Genomic DNA, 19,323 nt, shown 5'->3' on the forward strand with positions numbered 1-19,323 from the left:
CTATTGCTGTTTACATAGCGCATTACATAGACACAATAAATAACATAGAAAATTCGTCTTTGAATTTCGATGTCATTCTTATTCATTGCGTTATGTATTATGCAGTGTATATACATCGCAATAATCGAATATTGGCTATTTCAGAATTCGGCATTAAAAGGTCGCCATTTTTAAATGCCCGATACCGAGTACAATACCACAATGAGTCATGGCTTGCAATGTTCGTTTGGATCAAAGAGAATAGTCGAAAGCCAATAAACTTACCCCAACACATATACAACTATTGAGCAAAAATTTCCCATTATCAATTTCCAGGTGCAAATCCTCAAAAACCCAAAAAAATAGGTTAAATTTAGGTTGTTGTTTAAACGCCATGTGCCAGGGAGTTCGACATGTTGGTCCATTGAAATTTCTGACCAATCAGGTGCCTTATTCGATAGCACGGGACATATCCCAGCCAATCAATTTGAACGTCTTCGTCGTTCTCCGTCTAAACAGCAATTTTTGTATACAATAGTCGGGTTCGGTTGTATTGTACATTGGTGTCAGTGTTGAAAATGGATTTTACCTTAATTTTTAGGAAATTTTAAATAGACAGGTGTATACAGTTAATTAGGAGGGAATCGTAAGTTTATATTGTTATTTTAGAATACCCTTATAGGACCAGTTCTGTTAGGAAAAACCCAAAAATCCAAAACGGCCAATTTCTGTTTCTGCCACCGTTCCCTTTGTCTGGTGGTTTTTTTCTGGTAGAACTGCCCTTCCTAAGTAGTTTTATGGTAAATTGGCTCCAGAAGTTTAAGCTTTCAGACACGTAATTATATAATTAAATGCGAGGGGTTTTTCTCAAAATAGCCGGTTTTTGGAACTCTCTCGGTAGTGGAGCCATTAAAGTGTCTTCTGGGCTGAAGCCCGTTGTTATAATGTTTGGGGCCGTTGCCCATGGATCAAGGCGGTTGAAACATTCCAGAAATATTAAATTTCCGGGCCTGAAACAGCATTAAATTGTTATATTTAGGATATTATGTGTTATTGGCGGGAATACGCTTCAAGGTCACAACAACACACGTCTCCCATTTAACACGGACTTTTTCCTCAAATCCCGCCATTTTTCTGGCAGCATGAACCAACCTCAAATCTTGTAGCACAACAATAAAAACTCAAATGATTATTCTGGATATCAGAAATTGGATCTTGTTATCTATATTAACTGCCTTTCTCTAGCTTAAAAAATTTAAATTAAAATATCTCACATTTTATTTCTATCCCCTTTCTAGTTCAATGGGTAAGTAACAAGTATTAGATAATGAATTCCTAAATTTTGCACATAATCAACCTGTTCCTTGTTATGTTACTCACCAGTTTTCGCAAGCTTAAGTCTAGGCCTAGATATGTCATACCTACTTACATTAAACATGTTTTAAACTATAGCAATATTGTTTTTGATGGCTACACAGGTTGGCCTAAACAACTCTTTAATCAGCTACTGGCAATGTTACTATTCAATTTGCAGCTTCCCTATTACTTAACTTTAACTTTATGAATAAAATCTAGGTTTAAAATAAGGAAATATATATGTATGAAATATAATTCAGGAATTAGCAAAAAAAATTAAAAGAAATAGCAACTGAACATGCTGTAGCACTCAAGAGAAATCAAGTTCCTGTATTTTCTGTTTATGTTAAGTACCTACTAAAAATGTGTTGAGGTCTAATATCATATTAAGATGTTACTAACCTTTTACCAAAATATTTCTATTTAAAAGTTTTTTTATATATTTTATAATACGTTGATTTGAAATAAGTCAAAAAATATCTCAGTCACTTGGTCAAACATTAACACTGGTATTCGCATTTAAGCTGGCTTTACAATTAAAGTTAGCCTATACCTCTTAAGCCACCTTAAACAGTTACATAGAATACAGTCATTAAGAATTTGGCAAACTTCTAATAAAATCTAACATTTGTTGCCACTGTCTTATTTCTACAATTGAAACCACATGTGTTCTATGGCTACCCAAGGTTTTCCAGGTTTAGATATACCTATTAATTCTTAGCTCTCTTGGTTTTAGCTTATCCACATAACCACAAGAATCTACGTCAGACTCATCATGACCACAGCTATGGATATATTTCTGAATGCCTCAGACTCACTGCCATTCCCTGATGTCTTAGACATTGACATAAAGTCAGACATGGATATGCTATTGGGAGGTCATAATGATTTCTCTGGATTCAATTTCAACAGTCTTGAACCACTAGATTTCGGCGATTCACATGAGGCCAAGTGGTTCAATTCAAATTCCAACCACTCTATACTAGATTTCAGTGGGGATGATGGCCCCACAATGGTCAATCCAAATGCTGTTTTGCCTGTTATGTCATTAGCTTCCAGTATCGGAAGAAGTCCTTCGCCAGCTTTAAGGGAGAGCCATCTAACATTTTCGCCAGCCACCATCAAAATTGCTTCAATTAGGGTAAGTTTTGTAGTGCTTTTTTTAACAGCAGTTTTTATTTGAGTTATTGGATAGTGGGATAATTTTTTTTATATTTTTAAAGGGAGATGCAAGTGTTGCGAAGAAAGATTTGCTGAATCGTCTAGAGGGTAGAGAAACAATTGCCAAAAAGAAGCCTCAGCCGGCTACTACAGCTGTGATAAAATCGATTTCAAAAGCTACTCCTATTTTAGCAAAAACCAGTCTAAAGCCCCTCGCAATTCGCACTTCTCAGTCAAATTCTACTATTCTCATAAAAAATTTGAACTCGGTGACCACTCCCGTAATAACTCAAGTCAGTGGCGGGTCAATGACTATAAGAACATTGCCTACCACTATGATATCTCAAACAATACAGCGCAAATCAGTGACACCAGCGCAAAAGCCTATGGATAGCAATGATTTCAAAGTATACCCAAAGCCTGCATATAGTTACTCATGTTTAATAGCTATGGCTTTAAAAAATAGCAGAGCGGGTTCACTGCCTGTGTCGGAAATATATAATTTCATGTGCAAACATTTTCCGTACTTTAAAACCGCGCCGAGCGGGTGGAAGAACTCGGTTAGACATAATTTATCGTTGAATAAGTGTTTTGAGAAAATAGAGAAGCCTGCTTTGAATGGACAACAGAGGAAAGGATGCTTGTGGGCGATGAATCCTGCTAAAATTAGTAAAATGGATGAGGAAGTGCAGAAGTGGTCAAGGAAAGATCCTAGTGCTATAAGGAAAGCCATGGTTAATCCAGGTAAGGATCCGATGTTAAGTTTATGTTTCTCCAGAATTCCGCCCCTCAATCCTTATTCACAAAATTATCTTTGGTTGCGTATCAGATATGTATTTTTTTGCAAAGTCATAAATGAGTGTCGTTTTCTTTCCATTGACTGGTCATATTATCTTGTGGAGATCATTTTTTCTATTTTGATCACTCTTCAATCATTTTTCTTATATTTACTACTTCACAAATTTCCATTTTTTCTTTAGAAATCTATAGTACTTTATATTATTCACAGAAAATCTCGAATCGTTAGAAAGAGGTGAAATTAAGTTTTCGTGTTCGTACGACGATGAATGTGAGCAGTATGGCGATTCCTGTGGATCCGTGGAGAGTGGTGAAGGTTCCGACTCTGATATAGATATGCAAACAGAGGACATGGAAGCAGAAGAAACCGAAATCGATGTCGGAATAATACAGTATTTTCAAGTAAAAAATGGACAAACAGAGTTTGAGGAGGTATGTTGAAATAAGCATTCTATTATCATTATTTGCAAATATATATTCGACCGGCGAATAGATATTGTAATTTAATCACGTGATTGTTACTTGTCCTGTACTAAAATTAGTACAATTGTAGTATATTAGTACAGATTGAACTAAATTCACTGTTCCTCTTAAACATCTTACACCATTATTCAGGAATTAGGAATGTCCAATGTTTCATATTAATAGATTGAACGTTTAAAAAATATATATGTTCTATTTTTCTATTTTTTGTCTTACTATATATGAGAATAAGACATCACACAAAAGTAGGGGTTGTTGGAGTCGTGAAATTGTACACTATTTAGAGTTAAAACTAACTGAGAATAACAATCACTGGCTACTAAAAGTTTGAACGAAAACTAATGTATGGAAGATGAATATGTTAAGTGCGTGAAATTCTGAAAATTCCTCTTTTTATTTGCTGAGGATTGCAGAATCAAAAAACTATCATTCTTCAGCGATTTTTGAGAGAAGTAACCTCTAGAGCACTTCACAAGTTTGATAAATTTATCGTGCACACGTTCCGGTCAACCGTCAACTTTCATTACTCCAACAATCCCCTCCTAACCTCTATAGACCATGGCAGCCTTGCCATCTAAATGCCAACAAGGGCCTCCAACTCTACCCTCTGTCCCCAGTATGACCCCTAACAACGGGTCAATGCTATTTTCGGTTTGTTACAACTGATAATAATTTTCGACTATCGTTCCAACAACCCCTGTCTGCGTGCGAGGCGCAGCTTCCAAACAGAATAAAAGCAAAACTTTTTTTATATACTTCGACTTACTATAAGTTACTGGGCCCTTATGTTTCTATTTTTCTTTGAATTTATTTTATATATTATGTGCATGTTGTATTTTTGTAAATTTTTCCTTGTGTTTGTTTTTGTATATCCTATAAATATTTTAAATTGTAATTGTTGAACATTAAGGACTTGGTGGGTTTGATAAAGCATTGAAAGTGAGTATTTGAGATTTTGCTTGAATATGATTTCCAGTATGTACTTTTGCACTTGTTTTATTATGTTAAGCATGTTTTCGTGCAGATCTTCCAAGCCTATTATTCCATACAGTAGTACCCATTCAAATATTATATTTCAGAATGTCATTATAGTGTGTTTACTTATCAGATTGACTAGTATTCTAAATTTACATAATGTTATTCTAAGTTGGTTTATTTTTTAACGTTCAATTGCCTGCCTGTTCTATATCAAATGTTGGTTGAGATAGATTCTTGAGTATTTTGTTTTTTAATGTACTGAATGTTATCCTCACATGAACCGTTTATCATATCCTGGTCAATACAAGATCTGCTATGTATTTGTAATTTGTTTTTTGGAGATTCAGAGTTGGTAGGTACACGTCAATGTTCTTTTTTATAAATGAGTGACATCTCAGCGTTTTGTACTATTTCAGTTCAAGTGTTCCCACTGGTTGTGAAGATAGTATTGTCTGCATACGTTTACATAATTGTGTTATATATATTATGAAGCGCATTAGCTATCACATGTTAAAACTTTTGTTGGTGGGTCCAAAATGGGGCTTTTGTTGGCATATATATGGCAATAGGTTTCTCACTCTCTTCAGAGCCTGGATGGGGATTGTTGGAGAAGGGAAAGTTGACAGTTGTTTTTCCATAAAATTGTTAATAAAGGAATATATCAAAAAGTTTGGGTACTTTTTACGCACTACCTCCTTGTACTACCCGGTCATGGACATATGCTTATTTCTTTTTTAGAATTTCACTAAGAGCACAAAAAATTATGGTGACTTTGTAAATTTAATTAATTCATCCCTATATATTTTGGAAATATGATTTAAAAACCATTTTCAGAAACGATTCGTTTGCACCCTGTATATAGAAAGTGAAATGCTTTTCTATATATGTTTATCTCAGTTTTCGTCTTATTTTGGGGCTCAGAATGCATGATCAAATTTATGTCCTTATTTCAGTATATAGTGTATAATAGCATTGCCTTACTCATCAATGATTATTTTTGTTATAATAGGTTAAGGGACCAGTCTATGAAGATGATTTAGAAGAAGATAAAGAATTATTACGAGCCGAAATGGCGCTAGCACAGAAAGAATTGGAGTTTGAAAGGACGACGAGCAACAAACGAAGAAGGACCTTTATATGCGAAGCTGACTAAGAGAATAAGTATGCGTAACGTTCTACAATTTTTTTGAGGAGTATTGCATTGGACAGACAAGTCGGATATGTTTCTTCAAGGTCTTGATTCTATTTGAAAGTGTATACGTTGTTTTTATTTTGATTTTTTAAATTGTGTTTCAATTTTGATTCACATTTAATCTTTCCGACAGTTTTATAATAATTAACCAGCTAAACGAAGTTTGGGGGTTCAAAGTCCAATTTAATGTAATTATTGAAAGCTGTGCAAGAGAGGTGATAATAATTGTGTATATAATGTGACATAGACGATGTTTATAAACGCAACTTCTTAAGTTAGTAGCAGAATTTTAAAGTTTTATACTTTCGTTCGCTTGCGTAAGTGTAATGTTAATTTTGTAATATTAAACCTCATCACCTAGAAGCGCATTAATGATTCATTCGAATGGTGAGTTTTCCATCATTATAACGATGTAGATGTTGGCAGAGAGTGCGTATGAGCTCTTCATAATCGTCTCGAGGAATTGTTGGTAAAACAATCCTATTCTTATGGCTCGGGAATAAGTACGGTAGGTTTAAAGATTAAATATAACTTTAAAAAAATAAGTTCGAGTTGCGTATTTTCAGTGCCTAGATTATTGGCTTCACGATTTCATTCATAGGAATATGAAAATAGTTACATAGTTAATTTTTTGACAAAAATTCTTAATTATCATTAAGAATGTTCACGTTAAGAGTTGAAAAATCTGGTGTCGGCGAAAACAAATTATCATGCAGACTTTTTAGTTAGAATTTTACCTCGAGTATGTTTAAATGCATGATACTTGTTTCCGGATGGAAACGATTCCACTCACATTATATTGATACATCATATGCAAGACCAGCCAGCAGTAATCTCATTTCTACTAAACTAACGCATAAAAAAGCAACCTGATAATAGACGTGTCCAAAAGATATTTGCAATTGGACCTCGTTATGCAATAAAGATCCAATCAGCATTAAAATCCTGGTGAATTATTTAATAAAACCAATTTACTTTTTTATCAAAAATCATTTATTATCAAACCATTGAATATATGAGTGAAATTAATTTTTTAATAAATTATATTAACAAAACTAATTTTCTAACAAATAAAACATGAAATTAAATTGAATTAAATGTATATTCGAGAAAAAACAGTTGGTCCTTTGTTGCTTAATCAGAATTGAAGACATTTCTTTTGATTACCGTTCAAAGTCAATATTGCCATTGAACCTATCGGTATTTTCTATCGTTCCATCGCCAATGAGATTTGTATAAAATGAATGGTCTGCTATTGGAATTAGATGCATATAGCTTTTAATATCCTTTAATTTTAATTCGGCAACAGATTTACCATTTTGCAACGGTTGTTTAAAAATTTAGAAAAATAATATTATTTGTATTTGGGGTTGTCTTCCTCTTCCTTTTTTTATGTATATGTTTATTTCTTTGTATTTTTCAATGTCTTTATAGGTTGTCTTTACATAAATTCTATGATTTTTTTCTTTTTATAACCTTGATAACTTTAATATGTGGCTAATTAATTTTTCCGAAAAGCAACTTTTTTTCTATTGACGATTTTCTTTTTGCTGAGTAATATTTCTTATTGCTGTTAGTATAAATTTTTCTTGTTTTTCTGTCCTGTTCCGGATATTTCCTTTTTCATCCTATCCTAGTTCGCCCTTTGAAAGAATTGTCTTCAGCATCTGTTTCTGATGAAATGTCTTCGCTATCAGGTATGATAGATTTTATCCTCAATGAAATTATCAGAATCTTCACCAAAAACAGTACTATTTTTCGGCACATTTTTTTTGCTTCCATCAATTCACTCGATAACATAAATACTAAACTTTATATGGTTTTTTTCTTTCCAAAAGCGTTGATAACAAGTTTGAAACTACAAAGATGTAATTATGTTACCTATGTGTCAAAAATTCAATAGAGGCATTCGCATTAAATACCCATATAACTTTGATTCCTGTTAAATATTAATAACTAGTTCGAACAATTACGCAATATAGATTTAAGTGTTTTTGGTTCCATATTGCAAAACTTTTTCAATATTTTATTAATTTTTCAAAACTGATCTATTGCGCACAGCTTACTGCGATTAATCTGAACTTCTAGTTTTTTTTATTTCAAATCGTTTAATACACAAAATTAATTGCGCCTGGTATAGTTACCTCATATTTTTAAAAATTATCGATTGGTTCCTTACTGCTTAACTGGATTCGATTAGAAATGATTAATCAAAATCCTTGTTGCATTGGTGACCATTTGCTTTATGTGAGATCAAGGACACGTCGAACCTCGGTAGCTGTACTGAAGATGTCTATTCTGAATAATTAAAAGTAAAAATAGGAAGAGAAAATATAGATTCCACATCAGCAGTTTGAGTAATATGCATTTATACGATATGCTTTAAAAGAAGGTACCAAAGGCTGTCCTATAAAGGTGGGATTCTTGAATTTTTCTTTTTATTACGAACAAATAACCAAGCATCAGTTGGATATTTTAGACATAAGATCACCTTTCGTGTATTGTTTCAACAGGAAAAGACCGTTTAGTTTAATGGTTTTTTCCTTTTGAAGAAAAATGTAAATCTACTGCTATCGGGGTGTCACTTCTGAACACATTGCTTTTATGATTTTAAATAAAATTAGGTCTAATAGCCGTTCCTTTGCGTTTGAAATTGAGTTGGACTGTACAACTTTATATATTTTTAAAAAATCATTAATTGCCTTACAAGGGTTAAAAGGTATTTATCCCGTAACTAAATAAATATAACGCAACCGTTGCTATAGTTTTAGAAATAAGGATTGACCATTACGTGGCATATAACATTCCACTTGACCTCCATTTGATTGAATTAATTAAAAGGGATGAGAATCTGCCAGGTTATGGTCAATAAGCACTTTCTACATGACAGTTTATTATTTACTCAAAAATACGATCAATTAGCAAAATAAAATTATTATGAGTTGATAACCTGACGCACATATTTTAGAAAAACTTATTACTAAAACAAAGCTATTTGGCGCCCTTTGAAAAAAATTCAATCGCGCGTTGTTTACAAATATACTTTTTACAATTGTCGCAAACTGTAGTTGTTTATCGGCCCTTTAGCGTTAAACATATCGTACTTATCTTTCTTTTTGAAGCGGGCAAGTTTAAGGGGTACTTCTATTACAAAGTCTAGTAATTACTAATAGTTTGCACAGTGATGTTGCCAGTTGATTTAAAACATTGTAGTGTAAGAGTCGGAAAACACTATTTTGAATTACATAAATTATTCTTCCGTTTTTCGCGAACTGGAAAAATTAACACATTCGCAGCTGTTATCACCTGTTTTTGGACTATTGAAGTATGGCATGGCCCATAGCTTTGTAATTATTATGACGCTTTATTTTATTGGAACATGTGATGACTATGAGGTTGATCAATGAAATAATTTTACTCGAAGATTTATAATATGATAGATGTATTCCGATATAAATCGGAACCAGACAAGGTTCAGAAGTATTTATAAATATAATGTGTAGAAAATATGAAACTTTCATGTACACTTGGTTTGAGGGACATCGTAAAAATTGATTTTGCGTGAGGGCGTTCTTAATCTAAACGCTTAAAAAGTAATTTTGTTCATCCCTGTTCATTACATAGAAATTCGGCTTTATTCACAAATACTGATTAATTTGGAAAAATTTGTCTTCTACTTGTTTGCAAAAATCAGATAAATTGGCAAAGAAAACAAAAATTGTACGTATAAAATTATATTTTAGTAAATTTTTGAGATCCCTCTTTTTATTCACCTGAGTATAAATAATGTCAATATTACTTAAAATCTTCCACGGAATTTTATACTGAAATGATGAAGATGAAAACTAAAATTATTAATTGTCATCTTCATCTCCTCGGTGTAAACTTCCATGTACACCCTTTTCTGTCTTCAAATGTACTTAGATATCAGGAGATTTTTCATGATGTTGCTTTATTTTTAGGGGTTCTATTTAGGGGTTTATTCCCTTCTTTTTTGTTATTGAAGTGGTGATACAGTTGCTTTTTGAAGTAGAATACATTATTCAATTTAGCGAACCGTCGTCGTCACTGGTTGTAAACGTTCTTAAGAAATCGGGATGATTTAAATCTCAACTTTTGAAGCGTATTGACATTTCTATTCTCGATTAAATGGTAAATCAATATGTAGCAGTAATATATTCTTAAATAAGTAGTTACGCATAATTCTGTTTAGTAACCAATATTGGTTACGGAATATACCAAAAGGTCGGAAAGACGATTCAATCGAAGGAATAAATCAAATCAATAGAATAACGATTTAGATAGAATTGTTTTACTGTAACAAATTAAAATCGATTATGAAAAGCTCAGTTGTTCAACGCGTTTAAAGCCAATATACTATTAATTTTATATAACAGTTCCCCTTGTTCTTATATCTGTAACACTATTAACATACTTCACTGTAATTTTGACCCTGTGATCCTGGTTATTAGAAGTTAGATTTTTATTCCCAGGATATGATTCCTAAAGAAGGGTGATCGTTAAAAAAAACTTAGTTATGCATCAGTTGTTAGTTGCGATTAACAGCGTGTCACGCGGCTTTTTTTTTTAATGACCACCCATTATAAGTTTTCAAAGGTGCAAGGATGTTTACTGTATTTATTTCGACTCTTTGTTGTTCGTTTTAAACCTTCAATTTGACACAATAATAAAATATCGAAATTAATGCAGCGACCTGTTGTCATTGCATGAAAGTGAACTCTACCATATTTTAAAAATTGTAATAATTTGCATAACGAACCTTTACGGTCGATTATAAAAAATAACCAACACTCTCAATCAACTACGTAAATAACTATTGAATTTGACTGATTATATTAAATTAATTGTAGCTTTAAGGTTTTTTTAGATCAAAGGGATGCCGGGTAGTATCTGTATTTTTACATTATAATATAATATACTTTGCAATAATTGCTCTTAGTGCGGACGACCGTATTACAGAAGAAGCCGAACCTAATATAAATAGACGTAAATTTATGTTTTTAGGATGTATATATTAGTTTTAAGTGTTTTTGTAATGAGTGGTTCACAATCATCTTCGGTTGAATTGTAATGCAGATCACTTATGTTGAGCTACTAGACATCGCCTAAAATATTGTCTCTTCGTTTTCTAATTATAATATGAAGGTGAATGTACAAAGCGTAATTTTTAAGGCGATTTTACTTAATAAAATGTGATTTTTCTACATAAATTTGTTTTTGACTGAACGTTGTCAACCCCGAGTTAGTGATATTGTCGATGAGGAGATTAAGCGCTTCGAAACTAGTGATTTTGTGTCAGAATTTTTCGTTCTCTCTGATACACCTTTGTTCGGAAAATTTTCGAATTTCAGAATTTTCATCAGCGAGGAATCCTTCGAATTATCTTTTGTTGTAGTTTGGTATTTTCAAAAACTTTATATAACATGTGCACTGATTTGTAGTCAATCAGGCAGTACAGGGTATTCCATATTTGGGTAGTAAGTATTTCGTAAACAATTCTGATGAACGATGATACAAAGAAAAAAAATCGATTAACGGTCTCGGATTTATTCCCTTTAAAAATGTAGGAAAAATGGCAGTGCCAGATTGATAAAAAAATTATATTAACTCAAGAGTTTTAAATGAAACAATGGACGTAATATGTTTCAGTTTACTTAAGTAATCGGCTACAATAAGCCAATATGCCCTTTTATTAATAACATTAGTTTATATGTTATGGTGAATAAGTTCTTTTATTCAAAAATTATGTACAAAAAGTTCCGAAAAAATTAGAACTGTTTAAATTTAGGTATGTTACAGTATGCATAATATGGGTAAACAAGACTCATTATTTGAGTTTCGTATCATTGAAACTTCTCGGTATATAAATTTCGTCAGAACTCTGTCTTATTACTCAAAAGTGTTAAAAAATTCAATTAAAATTTTTGAATAACCTGTACCTGAAGAACTGAGCCCTTGTCAACTAATGTTAATATGAATTTTAAAATCCTTCATAAATGTAACGAAATATATGCACAACGTGCAATATAGCCGTACATTCTATCTTGCATACTGCAAAAATTCTGTGTATTGCATTAGATTCTTATGAGATAGAAAATTCCATGTACCCACCTAAATCATTTCTCTCAAATGAGAATAAGAACATAAATAATATAAACTTATATAATAATACACTCAGAAAGAATAAAAATATTCCGAACGGATAACACAATTACGCAAGATTTCCTATTCTAGGTCATCAACATCAAGAACATGAAGTGCATGGGGCATATCACACGTTCTTTTTTTCCTAGTTTGTGCACAATTATGTTCGGCTATCGTCTGCAGCGTGACCAGTTTTGTAGAAGGGATACGCACACTATGCAAAGTACCTATTGCAGAGTACAATTCAGTTCAACAATAATCTTCCATCTCCCACAGTAATTAGTGCCCCTGCACACCATACGCATGGGAGGTGGTGTCTCTAAATCAAACCGGTTCACATGCGCCTTGTAGAAGCATTTTATCGCAAATTTCTAACTTTATCTGTTTAATAATTCCGTTCATCATTGACCCGAACTTCCCAAGCTAGCACCTAGATAGTCATTAGCGGCCGAGATAAGAGACACGTTGTGTGGTGAAGTGCTCTAGTGATAGTAACTTTTTTTCATTAAAAATGGCAAGAAATCAAAATTGCTTGGGATGTCTCATGCTTCTTTGTGTCGGTAAGAAGATTCTTTAAGTACTTTTAAAGAGTGCGTGCATTTAAAACGAGAATATGATAGATACCTCGTGTAAGCAGGAAAAGTTTTAGTTAACTACTTCCATGTACTTATTTATTAGTTTAACATTTTTGAATTAATATAAGTTGATATAAACTATTTTGCGACTATAATATTATATTTATATGTTTTAATAAGTTCAAACTTTCACTTATGCGCGCTATCGATTTTTGTAAAATATAATAAGTACCTATTTTGCGGTCATTTTTACTGCATGCTTTGTCCGATACGAATTTTGGACTTTGCTCGTCCATTGTCAAAAATTCAAGTTACAAATTAACTGATTTATTAATGATCATTATCACTAAGGGGCAAGGTACCTGACGCCTATATATTATCTATACTCAAATGTGATCAGTTGTCGTAGGAAAAAACAATTCCACGGGCCAAAGTTGAAGGTTTAGCATTTTTCAGGCAATTTTAGAATTTAATTACCGACATACATTTTTAACTAGCTTTTCTCGTCAACAGAGATGGTAGTTCAATAATTAGCACAACTCAAAAAAACTGTTAGGTGCGTATACATTATATTTTGATAGATATACCACCTGTGTTTCCAAAGGATTATTTTAGTACTTTCCCTTGTTTTTATCATAGGGTTTGTCCTTGGTCAAATATCAAACAATCTCGACCTTGACGGGATCAAGAAATCTATTCAAGATAACTCGAACTTCAGCGATGTTAAGAAGCAGCTGGAAGAAGGCGGCTTGAACGTACCTGACTTAAGTAACACGAGCATTGACCCACAGAAGATTGAAAATGTCTTGAGAGAAAAGTGCCAGAAGGAAAATGCCAGTGGAAGTGTTGATGCTTTAAAGGTAGACACAATTTAGTACTTGTATCAATTTTTATGGCTTTTTTCTCATTTCCTTATTGTGCTCATAATTGTTTAATGATGATCGCATAGTGTGGTAGATAATTTTATCAAATTTGAAATGGGTCCAGTACTGACTGATGTAGGTTTTATTTGCCGTTTCCACGAACCTTGACTCATAGAAAACTTCTATGTAGAAATCAAGGTGTGTCTACATGTCTGTAATGTATGTTCTAAAAGATTAGACAGGGAACACGCATAACAAAGTTGTAACCACGATTTATAAGGTATTATCCAAATAGAGATAACACCAGTTTAACGATAATTAAAATATCCTTAATCTAATGCTAACTACTGCTACCAGATACTATAAAGAGGATGATTATTTATACAATGTGTCCCAAACAATGCACGTCAAAAATGGCGTCATGAAATTATTTGGGTCAATACATTAAGATTTGGTTTAAAAATTATTTGAAAAAAGTGTCCCAAAACGTTATTGATGGTCAAATTTCTTTAAAAAAATGTATTTTTTGCTATATCTGGAGAGTAGATTTCACTGAAATCCATTGTGCATTTATTCATTAATACAGGGATTTTTGATATGCAACATTCATGTCTATTCTCAATAAGCAAGTAGTTAATTCTTAGCCATCTTCGTACAAAAATGACCAGAACGTTACACTGGTTGGCTGCATCATATTAATTTTTTCCAGATGGTACATTAGCCCTTTTTTCAACTTTTCTATCTCTTAGAAATTTCTCGTACAGTTAACATTTTACGCTGAAAAAAAATTCTTTTCTCATATAGAAGACCAATTTATCATCACTTCGGTAACTTTTTCCTAACTATATTTCAACCATATCGGTCATATCTTCATCACAGAATGGAATTATTGATCTCAAAAGAAACTTACCACATTTCCCATAAGAGACATCAGCGTTCATATCAACAAATATCGATAGTTATTATCAAAGTAATGGCAAATTGGAATTTGGTATGAGAAAAGAAAATTATTTTTTTCATCATGAAATGTTATTAACCATACGAGAAACTTCCAAGAGATAGAAAAATTAAAGAAAGGGCTAGTATTCGCCAGAAAGAAAATCAATACGATGCAGCCACCCAATAAAAAGTTTTGGTCAATTTTATACGAAGAGAAGTAAGAACTTATCACTTGTACTTTGCGAATAGATATGAATTTTGTGTGAAAATAATCCCTGTACTAATAAATAACTACAGAATGGGCTTCACTGAAATCCACTGAAACATTCTCCAGATATATCATAGCAAAGAACATGGTGCTTTTTGTTAAGAACTTGACCATCAATAGCGTCTAAACAAGATATTTTAAATAATTTTTCACCCAAATTTTATTGTACTGATTCAAATAATCTCATGATGCCATTTTCCGGACTTGTTTTTGCATTAATGGCTATTTTAAAATTGTTTTTATCGGTGCTACGAAATTAGCAGAGTTTAATATATTCGTTCAAATAGAAGATTTGTTATCAAATTGAGCGAATTATCATAGTTAATACGTTCGATTTAAAAGTTAATTTTGTTCATTTAATAAGATCAAGCTGTATATTTTTACAGAAGTGAAACACTTTTTGTGAATATAAAAAATTAAATATTTTTGTATGAACCTTTAGTCGTTTTTCAGATATTTAAACTTTTTCAATTAATTATCATTTTATGCAATGAATAATTTTCTGTCACCTTTGATTGGATATCACAAATTCATAAATCTAAACTTTTGGATTATTGTTAACAATTTTTACGCAACGTAGCGACTTAAAAATATGAGAAATGCTGATAGGTAAATAATAAGGTCCCAATTAAGGCCGGGCGCATGGTAAGAACACTGTTTTTACATTTATATTATTTAATTGAAAGTTTACCACACTCATCCAATGGCTTAGAAAACTAATGTGTAATTACTCTACAAATATTTAGTAATTAGTGGTAATTAACCTAAACGTTGTTATATGCTATTTGAGGTAAATGAAGCCATAAGTCTTATTAAGGTCTAAGATATGAGATTTGCCAATGTAATTGTGCGTTTCTTATTTCTTGGAGGGCTTAGAAAACTCTAGCAAATTATTATATTTTTGACCCTGCTTTTGTTTATCATTTTCTTCAGGTTCCTTTAAACGGAATGGTTTATCTTTTAAATAATTAATAATTATTAAAATAATTTAAAAAATATTAATTATAAAAATAAATTTAAAAAAAATTGCTTTGTTAAAACTTGCCTTTTCGTAATAATTATTCTCATATTCATTGATTTGATTGAGGGTGTTCTTATTTAGAAAACCTGGTCCAAACCATTTACTGAAAATTTTTGGTTTATTTGACAATACTTGTTCTAAGCTGCGTAATGATGCCGAAATATTTATAACTAAATTGACTTTCATTAAGATATAAAAAGGTGAAAAGTGATATCTCTTAAGACATACAGGTTTTTACGAGAAATGTATCTGAATAAATTGCATAGTGAAAGTGTTGCATAAGATACGTACTCATGTACTGGATTTCATAACTTTAACACAAATAATGGATGTTAATTGAAAAAAAAACTCGCATTAAGCGAGAAATTGTAAAGTGGGGCGTTGATTAAGCTAGATTACTATTTACCATCAAATATCCTAGAGCCAACAAGAAGAAATCAAGAACTGTCTCTCCTTATACCTCAATAGCAGTGAAATTCAAACTGAACTGGAAGAAGCTAAGAAGACGGGATCAATGGATGAAGTCTTCGCTAAATATTGCAATAAGTGGCCCAACGTATACAAATGTTTCGATACTGCCTCCGAAACAGTGCGAACATGCCTCAATCAGCAAGAAGAAGGTTCATTCAACAAGACCTTGGACATTGTACAGGAGTTGCAGGAATTTGTCTGTCATAAGGATGGAGATCGACTGGCATGTAAGTGTTTCGGCTTAGAACGAATTGTGTTGAAAATGAATTTTTGATTTTCGAATAGTGTTTGTTGCTGAAGGCGGATTAGAGTGTCTTAGAGAAAAACAAGAGGAAATCAAAACCTGTGCGAATTCAACCTTTGGAGAAAGAATTCCTGAAACCGACGACATCTCTGGCATCAATTTGTTCACAGTCTTGTTTAAAGATCATGGTTGCGAGTAAGTGACCCACCTAACATCATCTAAAATTTTTTTGCAGGGTGTCTTTTTTGGAGCTCAACCAGGAGGAGTTCGGTAACCATAAAATATACGAGTTTGGTTAAACTGGGACAAAATTGCCCAATTTGGAGTGCGAGATTATTCCGTTTTAAATGTTGAAAAATTTAAGTTTTTTGCTAATCTCTGTAAAAGAAATCGACATTTTCTCAATTTTGAAATGATATATTCTCAAACTCCCAATTATGCAATTATGTCCTAACTTAACCGACCTTATTTCTTTAATGGTTACTGAAATCGTTATGGTTAAGCTCCAGAAACCTATATATAATATCTTGCAGATATGTTTATCAGTATTGTGAGTGTAGTTGTAATATGGTTTAAATTTCAGAGACTTTGATTCATTCCGCAACTGCATAAAAGTCCAGCTAGAGCAATGTTCAGATACTACTCCTGCTAACATTGTGGATGCTACTTTTAAATTTGTCAGGAGGCAATTGCTTTGTGACGAGGAAAGTGCAGTTCTAAAGACTGATGCTAATACCTTGAAGAAGGAAGGGAGTTCTGCGGCCCACCATTTTAGTTCCTTAGTTTCTCTATGTATTGCAGTTGCAGTGGTGTTTAGGTTTTAGTATATATTAGTAATAATGTCGCGAGAATTTCATTTTGAGCCGGTGACTTAAGAGATGTTCCTGTCATGAAAGTGTTTACTGCATAAGAGAAAAATGCTGAGGTCAATGCTGCAACCTCCATGTATAAGTAGATTTAAATATTAACAATTTTGTCCTTGTGATATTAGACATAGTATTACAAAAGCTTTTGGTTTTTATAAATTAATAAAGTTTAATACATATTTACATTTGGGGCTGTTATTTTTGATCCACAAACACTGGAATTTGAATTTGGTGGTCTAGGAGGCTATCCGGCAATGCTCTTAACAATAAATGGCAGTGTAGCAAACAATTTCACAATCAAAATGTTAATAACAGCACTGTTTATTGATTTTGTTTAGAACAATCCACGTATATCAAATTTGGAAGTCCACCAAACCATTACAGTAATTTCGGTGGTTGTCTTTTTTTTTAATCTGAGAAAATTAAGTTATGCGATCCATTATAAGAATACTTATGGGTACGAAAACGTACAATATACTTTACAACTTGCCTTTTGCAAAGGTAACAATCATAGACCGAACGATAATAACGATTCGACAGTCTCTAAACATTTTGTTTCTCGACAAACTTTAAATTTCGAGGAGAGAAATTGGTTAAAGAATGAAAAAGGTGGATATGTTTTTAAACAATACTACTCAAGAATCTCTTATGTCATTAAATACCTTGTGTTTTTAATTAATATATTTGTACGTATATTAACGAAGTTCACTGCGAGGAAATTTTCGCCACCAAGCGGTCAACGAACAATCGAAATATTGCTGGGAAATATGAAAACTCAATAAAACCTCTTAATAATTTGTTTAATTTGTAATTTTTAACACATCAAAGAAATAGTAAAATCTACATACGCATGCTAAGGATATTCTGGTCCTGTAGAGGGCTTAAGGTGTTGCCATTACTCATTTTTCCTCAGGACTAGAGATTTTTACTTTGAGTTTTTTACTACTTTTAAATATTTGTTTACTATTTCATTTTAATGTATAATGTAGAATTTCACAATAATGTTTCTTCGATATCACTTAAAAAATTGAATCGATATTTTATATATTTTTTTATAGTTCAATGCAGTAGAAATCGTATATACGTTGTAACATTTGATTAAAATACTAATCATTGCTAAAAAATATTTGAACTATTCCCGTTTCAACATATGTATATTTTGATCCTCTTACTATTTTTATGTTCTTTTAAAATTTAATGAGGTAAAACAGAAATGAAGTAAGTTTGATCGTATATCTACTTATCAGTAATTCAGCGTATTGTCTCGGTCTGTTACAACTTAACAACTTCGAGGGCTGAATAATATATGTATGTGATGTAATTAATTTAGTTCTATGCTGAACAATAGCCTTAAGCGTTATGTCGTAATCCTACAGGTAAAATTGTTCTTCGCCAAATTGTCGAGAATTTGTAATTTTTAAAAGTGCAGGTTCACATTACAAATATTTTGTTTGCCACCGCGCTAACATTCAATTGAATATTCCATTAACCAATATTGGTACCAAAACATAAAAAGACTTACAATCTGTATTTTGTAAAGGCAGAGCCCATTAGTCTAACAAACGAAAAAATGATACTGAATAGGGAATGGGTGGCCGTTGATGCAAATTTCATAAATTTAAAATGGAAAGGTTTTACACGTAGCCACGTCAAACTTCATCCCAATTTGTCTAGCTTCTACCTACTTTAAAATTTGTGGATTACATCGGTTTATTATTTAAAAAGTGATTTAAATTTTCAACAGAATTTCATGCTGAAAATCACAATTGAAAACTATGACAAATGTGGTGTATATCGATCAATAGTGCCATTTGAGGTTCTACAGTAGAATACCCTTCTGCGAATGGGGTTTTGGTTGGTATGCCTAAGGAAGGGAGAGGACCATATTCTTTAGGTCATTTTTTTTGTTAAGTCCATAATTTCTACAAAAAAAAACAACATGAAATTGCAAGATTGTTAATGTT

General features: G+C 32.3%; 2 protein-coding genes across 3 annotated transcripts; both read left to right on the top strand.

The window, feature by feature from the left end:
- Positions 1-481: 481 nt before the first annotated feature.
- LOC136348600 (uncharacterized) lies at positions 482-11,178 on the top strand. 2 transcript variants are annotated; one of them, XM_066299540.1, is made up of 5 exons: positions 482-625; positions 2,072-2,476; positions 2,559-3,240; positions 3,506-3,726; positions 5,765-11,178. In XM_066299540.1, the coding sequence occupies exons 2-5, from the start codon at positions 2,111-2,113 to the stop codon at positions 5,906-5,908; spliced, it is 1,413 nt and encodes a 470-aa protein (XP_066155637.1). In that variant the 5' UTR covers positions 482-625; positions 2,072-2,110; the 3' UTR covers positions 5,909-11,178. The 2 variants fall into 2 exon arrangements, with proteins under 2 accessions (XP_066155637.1, XP_066155639.1); XM_066299542.1 differs by lacking the exon at positions 482-625 and adding an exon at positions 702-1,285.
- Positions 11,179-12,347: 1,169 nt separating this feature from the next.
- Positions 12,348-17,542, top strand: LOC136348622 (27 kDa glycoprotein-like). Its single transcript, XM_066299604.1, has 5 exons — positions 12,348-12,672; positions 13,327-13,547; positions 16,200-16,476; positions 16,535-16,688; positions 17,077-17,542. Exons 1-5 carry the CDS (start codon positions 12,624-12,626, stop codon positions 17,315-17,317), a joined length of 942 nt encoding a protein of 313 aa, XP_066155701.1. The 5' UTR covers positions 12,348-12,623; the 3' UTR covers positions 17,318-17,542.
- The last annotated feature ends 1,781 nt before the right edge of the window (positions 17,543-19,323 follow it).

Source organism: Euwallacea fornicatus, chromosome 34, assembly GCF_040115645.1.
Source record: "Euwallacea fornicatus isolate EFF26 chromosome 34, ASM4011564v1, whole genome shotgun sequence".
Classification (NCBI taxonomy): domain Eukaryota; kingdom Metazoa; phylum Arthropoda; class Insecta; order Coleoptera; family Curculionidae; genus Euwallacea; species Euwallacea fornicatus.